Source organism: Garra rufa, chromosome 5 (assembly GCF_049309525.1).
Source record: "Garra rufa chromosome 5, GarRuf1.0, whole genome shotgun sequence".
NCBI lineage: Eukaryota > Metazoa > Chordata > Actinopteri > Cypriniformes > Cyprinidae > Garra > Garra rufa.
Genome location: NC_133365.1, coordinates 17,368,396 through 17,393,383, shown reverse-complemented (window position 1 = coordinate 17,393,383; position 24,988 = coordinate 17,368,396). Strand labels below are relative to the sequence as shown.

The following is a 24,988-nucleotide window of genomic DNA, read 5'->3' as shown; positions in this document are numbered from 1 at the left end:
CCTTTAACAAACACAATTTGTGATTTTAATAATGCATTAGTAAATGCTAAAATAACATTAACTAAGATTAATAAATGCTGTAGAAATATTGTTCATTCTTAGTTTGTTAATTAATGTAGTTAACCAATGTTAACTAATGAACCTTATTGTAAGGTTTTACCAAATAAATAAAGCACAAAGTACAGTACACTGTAAAATTAAACAGTTAATTAAACCGGTGATTATGATTATGATATTAAATTAAAATCTGATAACAAATACACTTTTGCAATATCAAGCAGCATAATGGACTGTTTTTGATACTGCTAAAAAAAAAACTGAAAGCATCTAAAACCCAGAAACATTTAACACACACGCTCTTAAGTTAAAAAGCAGGTCATATGGTATTTTATATGGTACTTTAATATAAGTGTCCTAATACTGTGTTGGAGTCCCTTACAACAGGTTTAAATACATCTAAGGTCAGAAAACATTGTAATTTTCTCAGAATATAGATTTAATATTAGAATCATTTTGCAATCATTTCAAAACGATTCCTTCGAAGCAGTTTTGAGCTTAAGTTTGGTAAACCCCTCCCTTACATAAGGCTACTCTGCTCTGATTGGTCAGCTGGCCAGGTCTGCTGTGATTGGTCTTTCCACATACAATGCAAGTGAAAAATACCCACGGCTAAATTTTAACTGTTAAACTAAACACTTCACAAAACGATAATGGTGTAGACATTAGCAGAGTGCTAACGTGACTAATGCTGCGTTCCAGGCAGGTTTTTGAATCTGTAAGTCACAACTTCAAACCACGACTCACAACTCTGTAGCGTTCCAGGCAAGTCACACCAAACTGCATAAACACCGCATCCGTAGGGGCTGCCATTGTTGTTTGACGGGCTATGTGATGTCAGAGTGCTGAACTGGGAGTACATTGATCTAGTATGAGTTCACGGGTGGGAAGTTACAGGTTTGTCTGCCATTCCAGTGCCATTTCAGGGGTAGAAGGTTGGAAAAACATGGGTAACGTGTTGCCTGGAACGCAGCATAACTGACAAAACAATACAGTTCTAAACCAAAATATGTCTATATTCTTAATTATTACACAAAGCAATTAGAAGTCTACATTAATTGACACATTCTTAGGAAATAGTGGGTTCACAACTAATTATCAGAACTGTAATGTTCGAAGAATGACAAACAAAAGACGCTTTGTGTCTTAACTTTTAATTAGAATGCAGAACAACTGTATCACAGGTGCTTTTCACATCATAGGGTGTTTTACTCCCCACATTACTTTATAACTGCCGGTGTAGCAAAATAAATACACTATATTGCCAAAAGTATTCGCTCACCCATCCAAATAATCTGAATCAGGTGTTCCAATCACTTCCATGGCCACAGGTGTATAAAATCAAGCACTTAGGCATGAAGACTGTTTTTACAAACATTTGTGAAAGAATGGCTCGCTCTCAGGAGCTCAGTGAATTCCAGCGTGGAACTGTGATAGGACGCCACCTGTGCAACAAGTCTAGTCGTTAAATTTTCCTCACTCCTAAATATTCCACAGTCAGCTGTCAGCTGTATTATAAGAATGTGGAAGAGTTTGGGAACGACAGCAACTCCGCCACGTAAACTGACGGAGCGGGGTCAGCGGATGCTGAGGCGCATAGTGCGAAGAGGTCACCAACTTTCTGAAGAGTCAGTCGCTACAGACCTCTAAACTTCAGGTGACCTTCAGATTAGTTCAAGAACAGTGCGCAGAGAGCTTCATGGAATGGGTTTCCATGGCCGAGCAGCTGCATCCAAGCCATACATCACCAAGTGCAATGCAAAGCATCGGATACATTGGTGTAAAGCACGCCGCCACTGGACTCTAGAGCAGTGAAGACACGTTCTCTGGAGTGACGAATCATGCTTCTCCATCTGGCAATCTGATGGACGAGTCTGGGTTTGGCATTTGCCAGGAGAACGGTACTTTTCTGACTGCATTTTGCCTAATGTAAAGTTTGATGGAGGGGGGATTATGGTGTGGGATTGTTGTTCAGGAGCTGGACTTGGCCCCTTAGTTCCAGTGAAAGGAACTCTGAATGCTTCAGCATACCAAGACATTTTAGACAATTCCATGCTTCCAACTTTGTGGGAACAGTTTGGAGCTGGCCCCTTCCTCTTCCAACATGACTGTGCACCAGTGCACAAAGGTCCACTAAGACATTGATGACAGAGTCTGGTGTGGATGAACTTGACTGGCCTGCACAGAGTCCTGACCTCAACCCGAAAGAACACCTTTGGGATGAATTAGAGCAAAGACTGAAAGCCAGGTCTTCTCGCCCTCAACATCAGTGTGTGACCTCACAAATGCGCTACTGAAAGAATGGTCAAAATTCCCATAAACACACTCCTAAACTTTGTGGACAGCCTTCCCAGAAGAGTTGAAGCTGTTATAGCTGCAAAGGGTGGATCGACGTCATATTGAACCCTATGGATTAGGAATGGCATGTCACTTAAGTTCATATGCGAGTCAAGGCAGGTGAGCGAATACTTTTGGCAATATAGTGTAGCAACTTTACAATGATTATGAAATCTGTGTGCTACAGAACTATTTTAGTAAGATGGTGGTTTACCTTGAAACCTGAAGCTGCACTAGGTACACATTACATATTAGCACAAAAAAACGTGATATTTTGAGCACTCAATTGAAGAAGATTCGAAAGTATGACAACTCGTTAAGGCGGTACAGACTCAACGTTTTTCTTTTGAGAGAAAATATCTTTATTTATCATGCACTTTTTTGATAAAAAAATAAAGGCAGAAAGGCATCAATACACACAATTTTTTCAAGTTCAAGTCCACCAACGTTAATCTACTGTCCTGAGATTCGACATTATGATTGTCAGACAACCTGTCAATCAAACTGACCAGGTGACCAGGTGATGACTCAGGTGATGTCCCCGGACAGTGTGAGTAGATCCCTCAGCAGGATCAACGCTCGCAAAGCTCCGGGTCCTGACAACATTCCTGGTCGTGTACTGAGAGACTGTGCAGTGGAACTCACTGATGTCTTCACAGACATCTTTAACATCTCACTCTCCCAGGCTGTTGTCCCCACCTGTCTCAAAGCAACCACGATCATTCCGGTACCAAAAAAGTCATCTCCTTCCTGCTTTAATGACTAAGCTTCTTCAGCCTGCTGCCATCAGGGAGGAGACTGCAGAGTCTCCAGGCCAGGACCAGCAGACTGAAGGACAGCTTCACCCATCAGGCTGTCAGGAAGCTCAACTCTCTCCCTACTCTGCCCCCACTCCCCTCACTCTCCTCTTCTGCCCCACAAACTTTCTGAACTCTGACACACACGCACGCGCGCACGCACGCATGCACGCACACACTGACCTGCACCAGTCACTTTGTGCAGCATTGGTCTACCAACTACCTCACCTACTCATAGACAGTTACAAGACGGCTCTGACACTTTTACACATTACAAGCTCTGTTGCACTATATTGTTTACATGTTTACATGGTTTGCACTCTCTACCATGTGCCCTTACTTGTATATTGTGTTTTTCATTTTATATATTATGTTTATTTGTATTTATTCTTTGTATCTAATGTTACAGTTTGTATTTAATGTTTATTTGTATTTATTCTTTGTATCTAATGTTACTGTTTGCATTTAATGTTTCTGTTTGTATTTAATGTTACTTGTGTGCACCATGGGTCTGAGAGTAACGCAATTTCAATTCTCTGTATGTCTTGTACATGTGGCAGAACTGACAATAAAGTTGACTTTGACTTTGACTTGAAACTCCCTGCGAAGGGTCAGTCGGATGCATTTTGTATCTACGTAAGTTACCATTCCTGCTTTGTAGACTGTTTCAGTTCAGTCACCCCTGATGTTTCCGTGAGGTTATCATGCTGTCTTAAACGCTAGCTGGTTATCGAGATGTAGGCAGCTCATTAGGTTTTGAAACATAGCTAATGTGCACACCTGTAAACCAGTCTAAATATGAATCCATCCACCTAATATATGCTGAGCCATGACCATTGACGTCATGATGATATTAGATTACACATTTGCTCTCCTGACTGCAGTTATTAATAACATTAAAGAATCGCTGCTGGCCATCTCATTACTGTTCACACCCGAGTGGGAGTTATGTCATCCTGCTGCTGCCATCACACACAGCTGGACATGATGTGCTTGTGTTCATAAAACATCATGCTTAATATACAGGGATTTTTATCAGGTTGAATTAGACTGTAAAGATTTATAACTATAACTAAATAGATATAGATATATCTAGACACAATGAAAGGGGGTAGGTGTTGTTCTCAAAAGTTCAAAAAAGTGGGGAGTGTAGTTTGTCTTGTAGGCTGATTTGGTCTAGACACTAACATGAGGCTGGTGTCAATAAATAGAGTAGTATTTATTTTAATTTGCACACACATTTCAATGTCTACAGTAAATCAGCTGCTATTATTGAACAGCTCATGTTAATTATTCATATTAAGAGACTATTTCCAGGGCCATGACCATCCTTTTTTTCCCCCTTCGGCATCTTATGTAAGCTCATCCATCTTCACACAAAAGCAGATGATCACAAATTCATACACTTTTAATGTATGAAATCTATCACGCCCCATGACAGTTGCACCACCATGGCGCCTCGAGTATTATCATTACCATTACCATCGGAAGAACGAGATCAGACATAATGTGAATCTTTTCCAATTACGCTGATGTATTTCGGCATTAAACTACAGTAGCTCCTCAGTGAAAGTCTTTCGTCCCAGTGTTCCTCATTACCAAAACGTTTTGTGAGGAAATCTTCCAGCTTAAGATATTATTTTTACTAGATTAAGAGAAGAGATGGAGAAACTTATTCCCAGCTGTTCAGGTTTGAAAATTAGCCTCAGAAATAAGCTCTAGATTGGGAGCATTAAAATGACAGGTCCCCGTGAAAAAAATATTGTTTTGGGATGCGAAGCCTGCTGTTTTGTTGCTTTGTATTATTGCAAATCTGTTTTAATTTGGGTTGTTTTCATTAAAGGGGTCTTGAAATGCATGTTTTAAATTATTTTAGGTTTCCTGAGGTGCGCCTATAATATTATTAGTATGTTTTTTTTGTTTGTTTTTTTTTTCTTTTTTTTTTTTTCCAAAAACAATCATAATTTAGATAATTTAGAATTTAGGTCATTTTCTTGCACTCTGAGGCTGCGTTTAAACTAGTGCGTTTTCATTTTAAAACGCATAACTTTTTGCCAAAAGTGAACGCATCTACTCATTTAAATTGCGCCACACGGACTGTTTATCCGCTCGGCCCAAAGTTCAAACAGCAGCGCAGCGCAGGCTTATTAGAGCAGATGCGTTTGTGAGCGCTTTGAGATCCAGTGTGAAGTGCTTGAATTCATCGAAGAACACAAGAAATATTTAAATATATTTAAAATAGTTGAAAGCTAAACAAAACAGCACTTACAAACAGGAGAAAGACTGTCCGCAATGACAGTACGAAGGCTTTTCAGTCTACAAATTTACTATGGATTTACTGTAGTAACACTAACTGCATTATAGTACTGTGTAAAAAATGTGGGATATTTATATTGAATTGTATTATATTATTAGTGTATTAAATGTATTAAAGAGTAATAGAATATAATTACAGTATTTTTTGTAATTAAGCTATAGTGTTTGTGCATTTATACTAAATGTATTTAAACTACTGTTTTTCATACAAATGACTGGAAACCGGTTACATTTTTACTGTGGCTTTGAGGTGCTATATGTGTGGGTTTAACTGTGTTTTTCTGCATAATCTAAATGTATGCTACTATGGAAGACCAATGGTAACTAATTTGAATAAAACTCAAACAGTCAGAATAATTAAATTTCACCATATAAAAATAAGTTTGTTATAATTTTTACAAATGTTACTGTTTTCGTCACATTCAGACCATGAAGAATAGTTTAAAACCCCAATTAACAGTGTGGTTTCTACAGCTTTCATTTAGGAGCAAAAATATGCCTTTAAACTTGAAATAAATAAAAATGTGAAACTTATAGTGATAATTATCGATATTGACTGATATGAACATTTTTAGCCATATCACTCAGCCTAGTCAAGGTTTTTTTTTTTTTTTTTTTTTTTTTTGGCAAATCCAAATGGTGGCACAGCAATTGCACACTTCGTCTTTAAGGAAGTGATTTTACTTCCTTCTAATATTTGCAGATTCAAGTGGCAAGTAAAAATCAATCCAATCCACACATTCTCCCACATAATCAAAACTCTTATAACACTCCTTACTCTTACTCTCCCATAATAAGTCATAAGAGTGTAAGTGCTGCACATTAATCAAATGGAAAAAGTTTCATGAATACTTCATCAGTTGTACTGTTGTACATTTTTCCTATGAATCCAAATCACTACCAAGTGTTTTGTTTTTAAATGTATATTTAAAATGTCCTCTGAATCCATCTATCTATACCCACATGACGCTTCAAACCCGTAAGAAATTCATTAATCTTCAGAACACAAATTAAGATATTTTTGATGAAATCCAAAAGCTTTCTGACCCTGTATAGACAGCTACACAAAGGAAGAAATAATGACTTTCTACAACAATTTGTTCACTTCCGTGTCAGTCTTGAACAAGGTAGTTGCGTTGCTGTATATGCAGGGTCAGAAAGCTCTCGGATTTCATCAAAAATATCATAATTTGTGTTCTGAGGATGAATGGAGGTCTTGAACAACATGTGGTTGAGCAGAATTAATGACAGAATTGTCATTTTTGGGTGAACTATTCCTTTAACCATATTTCACCTGTTCACACACATCAGGATTTATGGCTTGAGCACTAGTCTACTTGTCCTGACTACCTGAGATTCCTATCGTCTGTGTTGATAATGTGATCAGTAGGAAAACACTGAACTAAATATTATTTTCATCTGATCCTCCTGTGGAGGCACTGATCAGACACAGGGTCTGTGAGCTTGATGCTCCTACTGCCAAAACCCTGCCAAAAATAACAACTTAAACCAGCCTAAGGTTTTTTTTTCTGCAGAATGTATGAGTGAAGTGGAGTGACAGCAATTTCTCCTCTTGCTGAAAGTGTTCTGTAATCACTCCACTCCAGCCACCCTCTTGGTTTTCCATTTCCCGCTCCATGCTCACCAGTGATTGAAACCACACTTCATGTTTGCTCAACAGCTAAATTTGCACCTAGAATGTTAAGTTTTTTCAATATGTTTGTTTATATATATATATATATATATATATATATATATATATATATATATATATATACAAACAGAAGTCTTGCTTATTGAAACACTATTATTAGCCTGCCAATAGGTGTTACATCTGGTATATATGGTAGGATCTACAGTCGTGGCCAAAAGTTTTGAGAATTACATAAATATTGGAAATTGGAAAAGTTGCTGCTTAAGTTTTTATAATTGCAATTTGCATATACTCCAGAATGTTATGAAGAGTGATCAGATGAATTGCATAGTCCTTCTTTGCCATGAAAATTAACTTAATCCCGAAAAAAACTTTCCACTACATTTCATTGCTGTCATTAAAGGACCTGCTGAGATCGTTTCAGTAATCGTTTTGTTAACTCAGGTGAGAATGTTGACGAGCACAAGGCTGGAGATCATTATGTCAGGCTGATTGGGTTAGAATGGCAGACTTGACATGTTAAAAGGAGGGTGATGCTTGAAATCATTGTTCTTCCATTGTTAACCATGTTGACCTGCAAAGAAACACGTGCAGCCATCATTGCGTTGCATAAAAATGGCTTCACAGGCAAGGATATTGTGGCTACTAAGATTGCACCTAAATCAACAATTTATAGGATCATCAAGAACTTCAAGGAAAGAGGTTCAATTCTTGTTAAGAAGGCTTCAGGGCGTCCAAGAAAGTCCAGCAAGCACCAGGATCGTCTCCTAAAGAGGATTCAGCTGCGGGATCGGAGTGCCACCAGTGCAGAGCTTGCTCAGGAATGGCAGCAGGCAGGTGTGAGCGCATCTGCACGCACAGTGAGGCCAAGACTTTTGGAAGATGGCCTGGTGTCAAGAAGGGCAGCAAAGAAGCCATTTCTCTCCAAAAAAAAAACCATCAGGGACAGATTGATCTTCTGCAAAAAGTATTGCGAATGGAGTGCTGAGAACTGGGGCAAAGTCATATTCTCAGATGAAGCCTCTTTCCGATTGTTTGGAGCATCTGGAAAAAGGCTTGTCCGGAGAAGAAAAGGTGAGCGCTACCATCAGTCCTGTGTCATGCCAACAGTAAAGCATCCTGAGACCATTCATGTGTGGGGTTGCTTCTCATCCAAGGGAGTGGGCTCACTCACAATTTTGCCCAAAAACACAGCCATAAATAAAGAATGGTACCAAAACACCCTCCAACAGCAACTTCTTCCAACAATCCAACAACAGTTTGGTGAAGAACAATGCATTTTCCAGCACGATGGAGCACCGTGCCATAAGGCAAAGGTGATAACTAAGTGGCTCGGGGACCAAAACGTTGACATTTTGGGTCCATGGCCTGGAAACTCCCCAGATCTTAATCCCATTGAGAATTTGTGGTCAATCCTCAAGAGGCGGGTGGACAAACAAAAACCCACTAATTCTGACAAACTCCAAGAAGTGATTATGAAAGAATGGGTTGCTATCAGTCAGGATTTGGCCCAGAAGTTGATTGAGAGCATGCCCAGTCGAATTGCAGAGGTCCTGAACAAGAAGGGCCAACACTGCAAATACTGACTCTTTGCATAAATGTCGTGTTATTGTCGATAAAAGCCTTTGAAACGTATGAAGTGCTTGTAATTATATTTCAGTACATCACAGAAACAACTGAAACAAAGATCTAAAAGCAGTTTAGCAGCAAACTTTGTGAAAACTAATATTTCTGTTATTTTCAAAACTTTTGGCCACGACTGTATAATAAGACAACACTTTCAATATATTCCAGCCCAGGCTCATTGGAAATACTTGCCTCTATACATTTCTGCAACACCGTAGTTACTTATTTACTGCATTTTCACGGCAGTTTCAAAGTGAAATGTCCAGAGTCATGCTAAAACACGTTCAATACATGGCATGTTTTTATCACATTAGTACAGGCACGTATTGCTGTTTTTTTCTTCTTGAGATATGTACCCAACCCTAAACCTAACCGATAATTTTAACAAATGCAAAAGTGATATAAAAAGCATTTGTTGATGCAGCCATGCTATTTTAACTTCCTTATGCGGATTGGAGCTGTTTTGTCAAACTGTAGTTTCACGGGGTCCGTACTGGAGCTCTTCATTACTCAAGTGCACTGTATCACAGAAGTTACCGAGTAACTATTGAATTAGAAAACTTATGCATGCATCATATGCATATGAACCTTTATATGTGACAGCAACATTCAAAAGTATCAGTTTTTTAAATCGGGCAGGATGTTACAATTGTTTTAAAGTCATAACATAATATTCTGCTAGTGTTAGGCTTCATTAATCAAACTTCTGCACATGTAAATCATACTTTGTGTGAAAACAAATAAAAGTTGTTTGAGTTTTACTGCCTCTAGTATTCATTTCAACTGGAAACTGCAGTGATTTGTACATATAGGTATGTTAATTTAAATGTATATTGGGGCACGCATTTCCAATGAGCCTATGTTGCATATTAGCCTGTCAATTTGTGTTACTTGGTATATACGGTATGATCTCAGAGTAAAATAACATCTCTCTTCAAACAAAGTTGAGCTTCGGGTTCACTCCACACCAATTATATTTAGTTTGCCAGTCTTAGTATGTTTAAGCTTGTCTGCTGGTCAGTAAGATGATCTACCAACTGTCAGTTGCAATAAACCCCTCTAAAACCACCACAAAAGACCAGCCTAATCAGAATGGCTATGCTGCAAGACTGGCATAGTTAGTTTGCAAACTAAAAGCTGGAACAGCCTACGTAATTAACAAGTTTTAAAACACTAGGTGACTGTAGATTTTTACACAAAAAAAACAACCTTGAGAATCACACACTACCAGACTTTCAAGTCATTCTGAACACAACAAACTTGTATGGAAACATGCTGCAGCTCATTACTAGGTAATGCATGGGAAATAAAAACAATAAGTGTTTTAAAATTGCTCAAAATATGAAACATTTCTACAAATCTGTATGCAGGACAGAACTATAGTCTGAAGCTAAATAAATCTTTTTCTGTTTCAACTCCAACTGTGTAAAATCTCCAGACTGGCTCTGACTTTAGGAAGCTAGTGTTGACTTATCCAGACTGCAAATCAGGACAAAAATCTGGGCAAACATTGTGTACTGTATTCCAGCCTTAAGTAATGGCTTCATAACTCTAACATCCAAGGCAAATATTATTGACAGGCCACTTTATTCTCTGTGTTAAATATTACGTGCATGTCAAGAAATAACTGAGGTGGGATATTACAATATATTCCATAAAAACTTGACTGAAAGCTTGAAAAATAGTGCACTGTCACTCTGAGAAAAGGCAGGACCTGCTCCATTTCTTTTAGTGTCATCCGTCTGTTATAAACATACCACAGAGGTGTATTATGACAGTAGCGAATATTGCTTTGTGATTGATTGCTTTAAGTCTGGCTGTAGCTGTAAAGATAACTACTGTACAGACAGTTAAACTGCATGATTGTAAACAGTATCAGTAATCACCCAGCAGGAGTGAGAGCAGAAAGCGTCATCTATTTGATCCAGACGGCCAACATCAACACTTTTTCTGAAAAACCAACAGCGAAGCTGACAGCTACATCTCTTCTTCCTTTCTCCAATGAGTAAAATGCATAAATGGACAAGTTCTGCTAATCTAGACAAATATGTGAAGTGAAGCGAAAGTGAACCACCCTACACCCTTAAAAATAAAGGTTCCAAAAATATAGGTGATTTCCCAACCTAAATAAGCTTAGTCTGCTCTGTTTCACTGGTTTTATAGTGGGTTTGAGTGCTTGTCAGACTGGCTGGTAGACAGGCTAAAAGTCTTAAAACCAGATTAAACCAACAAAAATCCCCTTAGGTTGTTTTTAGTTTTCAATAGATCACTGTCATGTGCTGAGATGACGTCAAATATATTTGCAAAAGGTGAGCCAAATGACAATTTCCTGTCAGCATAATAGACGAGGAAGTTTAAAGTGCCCCTATTATGCCATTTTAAGTATTGCCTTCATGCAGTGTGTAATGTAGCTGTATGAGAGTGCAAACGATCTGCAAAGTTGTAAAGCTGAAAGTGTGTAAAATGGCAAGTATTGTTTATGAGGCGCTATTCGCTGTAGACCAATCACAATGGACTGGACCATCTGACCAATCAGAGCAGAGTATAGGCTCACAGAAAGGAGGGGTTTAGAGAGATTGAATCTTTTAACTGCTTTGAATGAATGACTTTTTTCAGGATAGCATGATATAAACTCACAATTGTGTGAAAGTTTTTATCTTAGTTTATATCATGCAATTCTGAGAAAAAAGTCAAAATTGTATGTTTTTTTAATCTCACAATTCTGATATTATTTATCTCAATTATGAGTTTATATCATGCAATTCTAAGAAAAAAGTCAGAATTGTGAGTTTTTATCTTGCAATTCTGATTATTTCTCACAACTATGAGTTTTTATCTCACAATTCTGACTTTATTTCTCACGATTTTGAGTTTATATCACGCATTTCTGAGAAAAAGTCAGAATTGTGAGTTTTTATTTTGCAAATGTGATTATTTCTCGCAATTATGAGTTTTTATCTCACAATTCTGACTGTATTTCTTGCAATTATGAGTTTTTATCTCGCAATTCTGAGAAAAAGTCAGAATTGTGAGTTTTTATTTTGCAATTCTGACTTAATTTCTCGCAATTATGGGTTTATATCATGCAATTCTGAGAAAAATTCAGAAATGTGTTTTTATCTCACCATCCTGATATCATTTATCGCAATTATGAGTTTATATCATGCAATTCTGAGAAAAAACGTCAGAATTGTGTTTTTATCTTACAATTCTGACTTTATTGTCCTCCAATTATGAGTTTTATCATGCAATTCTAAAAAAAAAAAGTCAGAATTGTGAGTATTTACCTTAAACCTTTAAACCTTAAAATGGCATAATAGGGGCTCTTTAAATGAAGTCGCTGAACAAAAGAAGCTTTCAGTGAATAGTTCTTAAACTAACCATTTTTGTATTAGTGTGAAGAACATTTTAAAAAGAACCTTTTTATATGGATGTTAAAGATTCTTTATAGAACCATAGATCCCAATAAAGAACCTTTATTTTTAATATAGGCCTGATTACCCTGTTGAAAAAAACAGGGTTGCTGGTTAGGTAAGTTTTGAAGCATGGCTGCTGGTCATGATCTGGTTTAAGCTGGTCCTTAGCTGGTTATGTGCTGGTCCTAAGCAACTAATTCCTGCTCAGGAGCAGCTTAGGACCACCACACGACCAGCTTAAACCAACTTAAACCAGCAGCCACGCTTCAAAACATAACTAACTAGCATATGCTGTTTTTTTTTTTCAACAGATTAGTCCCGGTTTCTTCTGCTTTGCTGGTTTTATAGCAGGCTTGAGTACTTGTCAGGCTGAAAAACCAGTAGGCTGACATCCTTAAACTGTTTAAACCAGATCAAACCAGCAAAAATCACCTATAGGCTGTTTTTTCAACATATACCGTCATTTACGACGCAGAGATCATGGCAAATATGATTTGCTAAATGCAAACGTATTCAGAACAACCTCCTGTCAGCCTAATAGATGAGGAACTTTAAATGAAGATCGGCAAGGCGCTGAACGAATAATGGCGTAGTAATGAATGCAAAGCAAAAAGCATTATTGAGTGCCGCTCTTGCGCAGAGCACTGCGTCGTCATGGCAACGGGATTTGTTAGGTGAAGTGACGGTTTAAAAATATGCTTGACACTTGTTAAGAAATGTTATGCAAGAGGTTCTGTCTCTCTCACCCACCCGCTCTGCTTTTCCCTTCTGTAGGCTTGGCAGATTTCCAGAGCAAAATTACTATTGCGGATACATGCAGTGATGAATTTGCGTATTGGTGGAGAGTTCGGTGGCTCAATTTAGAGGTGTTGGGCCAAACCTTTACCCTGCTCACCAGGCCTGTTGGTTTGTGTTGGCCTTGGGCACTAATGCGGCGGCATAGTTCAGTGCCCTCCTGTGAGTCGAACAAGAGCATTCTGTGTGTACCTCTTCCATATAAGCGCTCAGCCCAAAATAGTCACTCTTCATATAAGTCAGTGCTCTGGGGCATGGCCTTGTGAATACAGGGCTTCAGCATTTTGCAAATGTATGACTTGTGTGAGGAAATAGGTTAGGAAGTATTTCAGTCAAGCCATTCCAGGGGAAAAGACCGACATAACTGCTTGTGAGTGGAGAGGTCACCAGTCCATTCTCACCCTCATTGAAAGGAGCTCAGGCGTGTAAAGGGGCAGAGTGCTGATGATTTAGTTTACTAGGTCAGCATCAGTGTGGGCTACTTCTGATGTGGGTCGCTTTGTCAGGATTTTAAAGTGAGCATATTTTTGATATGTTTTAGTGTTTTTTCAATACATGTACAGCAAATACATTCATTGCCTGGCTATTCTAAATATGTCCTGAAATGATTATCATATGTTAATTTCATATGATTGTTGTCAGGCCATTTGTCATTAATTGGAGTTGAACTTCTTTTTGAATGTTCTTTTTGTGTAAAATCTGATTGTTTTCTTTAGTAAGAGTTTTAGGTGTTACGGGTTTGAGCAAATTGCTTGCTTCCTGTTATCGCAGGAAATATCAGTATACGCTAGAGCCTTGCAATAGAACATTTAAAAGATTTCTCCAGGGCTTATGATTGCAGAGATGTAATATTGTGTTCTGTATTAACTCTGATGTCTGTGTATTTGTTTTGACATTGTTTTTGTCTCATCCTATCACCAAAGCTGCTCTTTAGTCTGTTGCTTGAAAAAAGCCTCTGGATGCTGCACAATATTGTAGCTGTTTTAAACATTTAGCAAAACTTTGGTACAATAAGGTTTATCAAACTATATCAATTAAAGGGTCATATGACATTGCTAAAAAGAATATTATTTTGTGTATTTGGTGTAATTTGGATATTTAAAGGAATAGTTCACCCAAAAATAAACATTTTGTCATCATTTACTTACCCTCTGTCACATGTCTCCTTATGTTTCCTGTCTTTTGCCTTGTGTTTGCACTGTTGAGATTTGGTTTCTCCTTCTGTCTCCCCCTGTCAGTTTGTATGATTTGGTTTAGTCCTGTGATTAGTCCTTGTTAAGTCATTATCGTTTTCACCTGTGTAGCTTGATTAGTTTGCTTTATAAGTCAGTCTTTGAGTTCAGTCCTTTGTCGGTCATTTTTGATGTTCATGTGCTCAGTGTGTGTGGAAATCCCCTGTCTCTTCCTTGGAAATCAAGATTAAAAGTATTCGTTATTTGACTTTGACTTTCGCCTCGTCAATCCAGCACCGGCTGTGACACCCTCACACTCAGTCCTGTATGAGTTTCTTTCTTCTGTTGAAAACAAAAGATATTTTGAAGAATGCTGGTAACAGAATGATGACAGAATTTCCCTTTAAGTAAGTTCTAATAGGTTTACCAATAGCTTACATACAGTCAAACCAAAATTCATTCAGACACCTTCAGCATTTCTCACTTTATCAGTTTATTCACTATAGTTTAGAAAATGCTAATAAAATATGACAAGAACTCTGTTAAACTGTGTCAGAACAAAGGTATCTTGATAATGTCAGATAAAAAAGTATGTAATGGATTACAATTAACCAAACATTCAGACTGTTAGTATGACAATATTTACACAACTATCAATACTTTTGTTGACTGATTACCAAGCAATGCTTAATTTATTCATTCTGTCGGCGCCAATAGCCTTGTGGGCAGTGTGCTGACATATGGTGCAGTTGCGCCTTGGGTGTCCTGTGATCAAATCCTGCCTTGTTGACCTTTCCCCATCTCTATCTCCTGTTCACTTCCTGTCATATCTCCACTGTCCTATCAAAGAAAAAAAAGAAAAAATTTGTTCATTCTGTGGTGTAAAAAGGTCAAATTAGCAATTAAAGAAAAAAAACTATTACACTTTATTTTGATACTCCACTACTACTAATTATAAGTAACTTTGCAATTACATGTCAACTAATTCTCATTCATTTGCAACTATGTGTCTACTACCTCTCAGAGTAGACTGTTAGGTTAGGTTTAGTAGAATAAGTTGAGATATACTTGCAAAGTTTCTAGTACTAAATATTTTGTATGTTGTGGACCTCTCAAAATAAAGTGTTTGAAGATAATAAGCAGACAGTCTACTAATATTCTAATGACTGCTAGTTGACATGTTGCAAAATTACTTACTGTTAGTAGAATGTCTGAAGTGGACTAGCAAAATTAAGTGTTACCGAAAAAACACTTAAGCAGAACAGGGTCAGGTAAGTGTCTGAATATGTTTTGTTCCCAATTTTTTATCAATTTTACTGGTAGTCCACTGTATGAAAAATGTTTGGGTATAATATGTCACATTTTATTTTATTTTGCTATCCTCACTTACATAAATTAACTATAGTGTCCCGCACCCACTAGTAAAAAAAAAAAAAATGAGTGAAAATTTTTTGGTTTGACTGTACACCATTTGAAAAAAAGTACAAAAGTACCTTATTTTCCCTGAAACAATACTTGTATACCTAAAAGCTAAGGCTGGGTTTTGACACAAATGTCACGATTTGATTAGTTTTGGATTCACAAACTTGTGATTCAATTTGATTTATGATACAATTTGTTTAGATTATTTTGGATATACAGTATATCAGTTACAGTAAATGGCAATTTTTTTCTTAAGAAAAAAAATCTCAAAACCAATTCTGTAAAATATCAATGAGAGTCAGTTTGGTACTACATTACTATAATATTCAAGGTTAAAATTAACTGATTTATATTTGTAGTTCATTTTTCTATCCGACTATTGATGTTTATGATCAACAAATATGTTTTTTTTTTAATGTGACTTTACATGACATTCTATTATTTACAAGCTGTTATATTGACATCTCTCCATGGTTAAAACACTGAGCGATTACATGAGACAGGATAAGTGTCAGGAGATTAGCCTGTTTTGTCCTGTTCTGTTCTGTTTTCCTAGTGTTTTTCCCCTATGTTTCCTATGTAAATGGTTTAGTCCTTGTCTCCCCCTTCTGGTTTTGTCTATTTTGGTTTAGTCTTGCCGACATTTGTATTTCCCCCTTATTATCTTGTTTGTAACCACGCCCTGTCTTCTGTGTATTTAAGTCTGTGTCAGTTCACACCCCAGTATCCGTCTTTAACGTTACTTCATGTTTTTTGTCAGCTCCAAACAATTTGTTTTGTTTTCTTTAAGTAAATATCAGTGTTTTATTTTACTCCGGTTTCCAGCGTCTGCTTCTCCACTCCTCAACCTGCAATATATGTGACAGAACGACGGACCCTTTCAGAAAATGAGTCGGGCTGAGGCAGCACTGAGGAGACTGCGGCAAGGTGTTCGTGAATTGGAGCGATATGTGGAGGACTTCATCGAGCTCTCCCATCAGGAAGGCTGGCACGAAGCTGCTCTTGGTGCTGTGTTTGTTTTGGGGCTGGATGATGAGACCATTCGCTGCGATCTTCCCTCTTGTAATTTCCCCTTGATCGAGCTAATCAACCTGATTCTATATTTAAACAGATCTGATTTTGAAGTTGAAGAACTTTCAAATCCTGGTCGGTCTCATCTTCCAGTCCCATCGCAGACACAGCACATCGCGCCAGCCTGCCATAAGCCGAGAACCTCCACATACCGTTCCAATGGATCGAACCACCAGCCCAGTCCCCATTCCCCAGTCATCCTCCAAAGTTCCGCCGCTGTCCTCAGCCCGATGCGGCTGGCCTCCTCCCCGCGCTCTAGTCTGCCGGCCACCGCCCAGCGCTCAAGCCCTCCGGCTTCCTCTCCACGTTCAAGCCCATCAGCCGCCACGCCAGCGTCAGCTCACAAGATGGCCGCCGCGTCAGCTCACAAGATGGCCGCCGCGTCAGCTCACAAGATGGCTGGCGTCACGCCAGTGTCAGTTCACAAGATGGCCGCCGCGTCAGCTCACAAGATGGCTGGAGTCACGCCAGCGTCAGCTCACAAGATGGCCACCGCGTCAGCTCACAAGATGGCTGGCGTCACGCCAGCGTCAGCTCACAAGATGGCCGCCGCGTCAGCTCACAAGATGGCTGGCGTCACGCCAGTGTCAGTTCACAAGATGGCTCCCACGCCAGAGTCTACACGTAAGATGGCTGCCACGCCAGAGTCTACACGTAAGATGGCTGCCACGCCAGAATCTGCACGCAAGATGGCCTCCGTTCCTGAGTTCCCGGCCAAGATGGCCTCCGTTCCTGAGTTCCCGGCCAAGATGGTCTCCGTTCCTGAGTTCCCGGCCAAGATGGCCTCCGTTCCTGAGTTCCCGGCCAAGATGGCCGCCATTCCTGAGTTCCCGGCCAAGATGGCCGCCGTTCCTGAGCTCCCGGCCAAGATGGCCGCCGTTCCTGAGCTCCCGGCCAAGATGGCCGCCAAGCCTGAATCCCTGGACAAGATGGCTGTTGTTCCTGAGTTCCCGGCCAAGATGGTCGCCATTCCTGAGTTCCCGGCCAAGATGGCCGCCAAGCCTGAATCCCTGGCCAAGATGCCCGTTGTTCCTGAGTTCCCGGCCAAGATGGCCGCTGCTACTGAGTCCCCGGCCAAGATGGACGCCAAGTCAGAGTCTGCACCCAAGATGGCTACCGCCAAGTCAGAGTCTCCGCTGGTTCTGCCCAGCCTCCCAGAGTCTCCACTGGTTCCACCCAGCCTCCCAGAGTCTCCACTGGTTCTGCCCAGCATCCCCGAGTCTCCGCTGGTTCCACCCAGCCCTCCAGTGACTGCGCCACCAGAGCGCCCTCCAGTGACCGCACCACCAGAGCGCCCTCCAATGACCGCACCGCCAGAGCATGCTCTTCCAGAGTCTCCGCTGGAGATGCCCAGCCCTCCAGAGTCTCCGCTGGAGATGCCCAGCCCTCCAGAGTCTCCGCTGGGGTCGTCCAGTCCTCCAGAGCCCGCTCCTCAAGAGCGCCGTCCAGAGCCCGCTCCTCAAGAGTGCCGTCCAGAGCCGGCGTCTCCTCCAGCTCGCTCTCCAGAGCCGGCGCTTTCTCCAGCATGCCCTTGGCCTCCTGGACTGTTTACCCGGCCATGGCTTCCTGAGCCCCCTGATCCGCCATGGCCTCCTGGACTGTTTACCCGGCCATGGCTTCCTGAGCCCCCGATCCGCCATGGCCTCCTGGACTGTTTACCCGGCCATGGCTTCCTGAGCCCCCTGATCCGCCATGGCCTCCTGGACTGTTTACAGAAAACAGGCTACACTAATTGATTCTTGGGATTTAATAATTTATATTGTTTTGTAAAAATGAGAATTGATTAAAATCGATAAATACATTTTTTTTTACCCAGCCTTACTAAAAGATATTAGTACTTTAAAAGTACAAATTGGTACATGAAGTAGGGCTGGGCGATAAAACGATAACGATATATATCGCGATAGACAAGAGATCGATATCAATAAAAAATGTGTTCGATAAAACGTTCGATATTTTGTATTCTTGGTCGGCCTGCCCAGCCCCCCTTTAACGTTCAGTTCATAGCGCCAGATCACAATAGAAGTTAAGGTTATCTTTCATACAGAACGGGTCCATGTTGTTGTATTAAACAAACTAAATAGCCTTATGTTATTTATCTGATTTACACGACGGCATTTGATTTCTGTCTCTACATGATCGCGCGTTTACAATGTCTCCTCACAGACGGGATCGCGGACTCCATTCATAAAAACGGATTTTACTATAGGGCGGAATGCCGCGGAATTCGTCGATTTTCGGACCAATAAATCAAAAGTTTGTCTGTTAATTAATTCAGATCGCGATATGGACTAGTGTCTGTGAAAACTGAAATGCAAAAACACCTTTTCAATAAGAATCCTGCATGTTCCGTTTGCCTCTATATGAATGAATTGAGGAGACGCGTTTTATTTTCACTACACGCATACTGCACACGTGACGCTCCCGCTAATTTTTGGCCTTTGCATCTAACATGAACAGAAAAAACTCCATAATACATCTCCAAAGCTGCTGTTATTGTCACTTTTGGTCAATTTTACCGTTTCATTAGTTAAACTAGCATCATTCATTCTGTATTACACACTGAAACTTCACGACAACCTGTCAAAATAAAAGTACGGTTTAACATGTAACAGAACAATATGATAAAAAATAAAATATAGAGTCACCACTTAATTGTTGAAAAAATACTGTTATTATTAAACCTTTTTTTAACTGAATATAATTTTTCTTCTATGCATTAATTTTAAAAAGTAAAGCTCCATTTATTTTTATTTTTAAAAATAAATCTGATTTTGCTTTCATTTGATTATCAGAAAAATTAAAACAAGAATTTCTGAAAAAAAAAAAAAAAGATTGTAATTGTTTGTGAAGAAGACACAAGAGAAAAGATTGTGTTGTACTTTGCAACAACCTCTGACCTGTGGTCCAGCCGTACTTCTGGGCCATACATTAGCTTGACCATTCACTTCATCAACAATGAATGGGGTTTGAATTGAGGATTAAGAGATAATTAGGTGTATATTGTGACTTTAGACTTTGTTTACATTTTAATTATTTGAGTTTTCCATGGTTGTTGACATTTCTGTCTTAATAACTGAGGGGATTATGATCAGAGGCAGGTTAAGTTTAAAATAAAAATGCTTGAGTGTAATATATTTTTCTCCTGGTCCTTATTTTAAATGGGTCATAAAAATATCAATAATTATCGATATCGACCGATATGAAACACTGATATCGTGATATAGTTTTCAGCCATATCGCCCAGCCCTAACATGAAGTGTAGATATTAGTACCTTTTGAAAGACAGTTTTTTCTGAGAGTGTAGAGATGGTTTTGTGTATGTAAGAATGCCTGGTGCTTATTTTGTCCTTCTGTTTAAATGCAAGTTAAACACCCAGAGAGTAGTGCAGGAGGACGTCCAGAGAGGCAGCTAGCCTGAGAGACTGTAAATAGATCTAGGGAGGGTTACATAAGGCCTCTCATGCCTGTCTGTGCTAAAAAACACTGAATGCTTAATCCCTTGAACTTGACTTGAACTGCAGTTTTGTGATTATATATGTGTGCATACTGTACATATACTGGACACACAAACAGTTCTTTTTGTCTCTGATATACAGTACATTCCTGTCACAAACTGACTCAAATGTCTGCACTGTATTTTGTCTCCTTCTTGCGAATCCAGCGATGACTCAAAAAGCAACTAGTGTAGCTCACTGTGTTTACTGTTGCATGACCATCTGAAGTATGGTTTCATTAGTGGCGGCTGCAGATGTGAAAGAAATGCAAACGTCAGATCCACAAGCAAACGCAATATGTTCTGCTTTCTGATCCCTCAACCTTTGAATTAGCAGATTGCATTTATATGCATAACTTAGTATAAACTAGTTTTAATTATATATCTGAGACTTATTTCCCACTGGATTTTAAGTGTATGCTAATTCAGCCATCAAGGGATGAAAATGATCAGCTTTCATGCATTTAGACTGTGATTGCTTTCTCTCAGTGTCAGTTAAATGCTGTTAGAGTGATTTTCACTGGCCAAGCCGCAACTCTTTTTTAAGTACATGTCAAGCTGTGGTTAGTAATGCTCAAGTTTGGCTGGCTTGATGCAGTTGATATTTAATTACAAATGTCTTTTTTGTTTTTATGGTTATGCAGGGATTGCAGTAATAATTCATTTCCCTATATAAACAAAGCTATTTGCTTTTAATTTTAAAGATGTTGTTTATAACTAGAATTTGTGTGTGTGACTGTCTGAATTGAATGTCAAATGATACTATATTGAAACTTAAGTAGAAATCAGAAAAAAATCAGACTTTTATTCTATTCTGTTCTGTTATTTTTCGTTTATGATTATTTATTTTATTTACATTGTATCTTTCCTTTATTCTCCCCCTTATTTCTTTAATCATAAGTGTAATTTTTTTAAATTTGAGATTTATACATCATCTGAAAGCTTTGAAAGCATTGTTGTCATGATTATTTGTTAGGTCAGGACAATATATGGCAGAGAATGAACTATTTTAAAAATCTGGAATCTGAGGGTGCAAAAAAATCTAAATATTGAAATCCCCTTTTAAAGTTGTCCAAATGAAGTTCTTAGCAATGCATATTTCTAATTAAAAATTAAGTTTTGTTACAATAGGAAATTTTGCTACATATATGCCCGTGCTATTTAAGACTGGTTTTGTGGTCCAGGGTCACATATTATTGATTTGCTATACCTGACTGTAACTCTAGGAAACAACACGAAACAATACATTTAAAGTGAAATGCATGTGATATGCTTTGTAAAGCTGCTTATGACTGTCTCTATAAAAGCATACATGCTAACTAGCTCACACCATGCATTTTCCCTCAGGTCATTATGACAATAGCTGATTCAACTCCTCTCACACCTGCTGTTGAGTGGCTGCGTGTGTTTATTTGCCTTGCAGATGGCCTCAAGCCACACAGTGCTCTGACTCTCATAATGCTGTATCTGTTTTATTGCAGAGCTTGTCAGCATCTGTGTGTTGGCAGTATGCGCTTGATGTTTCTATGAGGTTTTAATACAGAACAGGTGTTCTGATAGGAATATCTAAAAGAAGGCCTTTTATGGTGTTTTTTTATACAAAACATTTCTAATCTGTATATTTTAGGTTTTTGTGCTTTGGACAAGTAAGGTACAAAACAATGCCTTTTTAAAACTCGGAAAGAGTTGGCTGTGGCATGACAGGCAGAGAGTTCATAATAGGCCTTCTTGACCGTGACATGATAGAGTTCATAGGAGGACGCCGCCCCCATTGGAGGATCCCCAGCAAAAACTGACACCTTTGGAGGCATAGGCGTCAATTCTAGGGCAGACGTGGCAGTGAGTTCATAAATGGACGCCACCTCCTTAGGAGGGTCTACATCGTGAGCTGACACCTCAGGAGGTATGGGCGCAAACTCGTTGACAGAAGAAGCCTCAAGAGCAGACTTGTGGTCAGTTGAGGCCTCTGGGGCAGACTCATGAACAGACGAGGCCTCTGGAGCAGACTCTTGGATGGACTCATGGACAGACAAGGCCTCTGGAACAGACTCGTGGACGGACAAGGCCTCTGGGATGCAGTGTGCAGCCCACACACTTAAAATGGCGATGGCCATCACAGGCAGTGCAGTGGTTAATAGGATGCCCACCGGGCTGGAAGGTGTGGGGCTTGGGAGCGTCGGCTCTGCGTGACTTGCTTGGCTTGGGAGCGTTGGCTCTATTGGTATGCCTGCAGTCCGCACTGACATTGAAGGAGGGTCCATTACACTGGCAATCAAGACATGGCGTGGCTCTGGCAGGTCAAACGAGACATGGCGTGGCTCTAGCAGGTCAGACGAGACATGGCGTGGCTCTGGCAATAACAGCAGTAACTTGGCTTGGCTCATGAAGATCTGCTGTAACTTGGCTTGTCTCATGAAGATCAACTGTAACTTGGCTTGGCTCATGAAGATCTGCTGTAAGTTGGCTTGGCTCATGAAGATCAACTGTAACTTGGCTTGGCTCATGGAAATCAGCTGTAATTTGGCTTGGCTCATGAAGATCAACTGTGGCTTGGCTTGGCTCAGGGACAACAGCAGCAACTTGGCTCAGGAGGATCTGTTGTAACTTGGCTTGGCTCATGAAGATCAGCTGTGGTTTGGCTTAACATAGATAACCCAGCTGTAACTTGACTTGATTCAGGAACAACAGCTGCGACTTGGCTTGACTCATGGGGCACAGCTGTGACTTGGCTTGACTCAGGATGTGAAGCTGTGTCTTGACCTGATTCAGGAAGTGTTGCTGTGTCTTGACTTGACTTTGCAGGAACATCAGCTGTAACGTGACTTGATTTGGCAGGAACTGTAGCTGTAACGTGACTTGACCTGGCAGGAACAGCAGCTGTAACGTGACTTGGCTTGGTTGACATGACGCTAGCGGGTGCTGGCTGTGCTGACGTGAGTTTAGGGGGACCAGCTGCTCGCACCGACTGCAGTGGTGGGTCCTCTATGCTGGAGGCCAACCATCTTGAAACCCGGGTTGACACAATGAAGCGTGGATTTAGCGGCCATTTTGGCAGCCATCTGGTGAACAGGCTTTGGGACGGCGGACATCTTGTGAACAGACTCTGGAATGGCGGCCATCTTGTGAACAGGCTTTGGGATGGCGGCCATCTTGTGAACAGGCTTAGGGACAGCAGCCATGACGTGAGCAGGCCCTGGAGCATCAGGCATGGCGTGAGCAGGCCCTGGAGCGGGCCTTGAAGCGGGCCTTGAAGCAGCAGGCATGATGTGAGCAGGCTTTGGCTTGGCAGGCATGACGTGAGCAGGCTGTAGCTTGGTAGACGTGAAGGGAGCAGGGTGATGAGTGAGGGGTACTGTGGGATTGTGGGGCTCCTCATCCACAACCCCCACAGTAAAATGTGAACCAGCCAGGAACAGGGCAACGTCTATATACTCATCAAGGGTTGCAGGGCCCTTGCTGTTGGGCATTAATTAGTTTAAACTGTCCCTGAGTCCATTACGAAAAATGCCTTTTAGGGCATCATTAAAACCAACTAAATGGCACAGTCCACAAAATTCCTCAACATATTCCTCTCTACAAAGGGCTCCCTCTGCTGGCCTGGCGTTACAACAATCTCATGCACTGAAAATGCCAGAAACTCTTAGTAGTGGTGTTCAGCTTTATATGTTCAAACTGGAATCGGTTTAAAATAAGCTCTTTCATAAAGGCAATTTGGAAAACAAACATGAAAAAAAAATGTGAAACTTAATTTGACTGGAGATGATATTCACATGTGAAGTGTTGGTATTGATCCCTAAACATATAGGGGACTTTACAGATTTTTTTTCTGCCACTTTGGTGCACACTTAGGGCTGTGTCTATACTAACAGGGTAGAGATCGTCACAAATGGGCAGGATTTTTCCATACGATGACGTGTACGTAGGGAGAAATCTGGAATTGTGTGTTCAAAGAGACTGTTTATGATTTCTTGGGATTATAAAAAAATGAGTGGGTGGATTTTTACTGTTATAGGCTGATTGTTTTCACACACTGTGGCCACACAACTGCGTTTAAATACCTTAAATTTTTTTTTGCATAATAGGTCCCTTTTAAGGATGCAAACATTTTTTAATCCCCAAAAATCCTGAACAGTCTCAATTATCAAGCCATTTTTGATTGTCTGAGCTGTATGATGTCATACTGCTCAGGCCCCGTCCACGACCACTGACGGACTGTCCCGTATTAGCATATTTCTGCCCTCAGCCAGTTGTATTCTGTCCGCCATTTTCTCAGCGCTCCAGCAGCTGTAGCGACAGCAATGTCTCGTAAGCAGTGCAGGTGTTTTGTATTTGGATGTAAAAGTGAACATAAGGGTCTTCATTTTCTCCTGACATCAAGCCACTGAGGACGCAGTGGATTTGTTTTGTTTTTAATGGTAATGTGTCATCGAATACACAAAAAATTGAAAAGAGGGGTGGAGTGAGCAGCAGCTCATTATCATTTAAAGAGGCATGCACTGAAACGGGTCACTGTGAACAGAGCTGTTTTTGACAAAGCGATAAAAAGGGTGTTGTTTTACACAACCATTAAATAATTTTAACCAAAGTGCACTATTTGTGGAAAGTGTCTCTAACACAGTTTGAAGGCACGTAGGATCAACTTCTCATTTTGTATCTGTCTGTCTCTTTAGCATTATTTCCTCGTCGTCTTCGGGCATGATGGACAGAAGCCTCTGGAACTGCGGACAGAGGAGGAGTCAGAATGTGACGAATGGGTGGAGGCCATCCAGCAGGCCAGGTAGTGTGGCTTTGTGTGTGTTTGTTTTTTGTATCCTGCTCAGTCAAGGATA

General features: G+C 40.1%; 1 protein-coding gene across 1 annotated transcript in view; it reads left to right on the top strand.

Annotated features, from left to right (window-relative positions):
- rasgrf2b (Ras protein-specific guanine nucleotide-releasing factor 2b) overlaps positions 1-24,988 on the top strand; it is a 98,608-nt gene that overhangs the window by 15,456 nt on the left and 58,164 nt on the right. Inside the window, exon 2 of the mRNA XM_073841194.1 lies at positions 24,830-24,936. Within this exon, the coding sequence (XP_073697295.1) occupies positions 24,830-24,936 (107 nt within the window). The remainder of the gene's footprint in view (positions 1-24,829; positions 24,937-24,988) is intronic.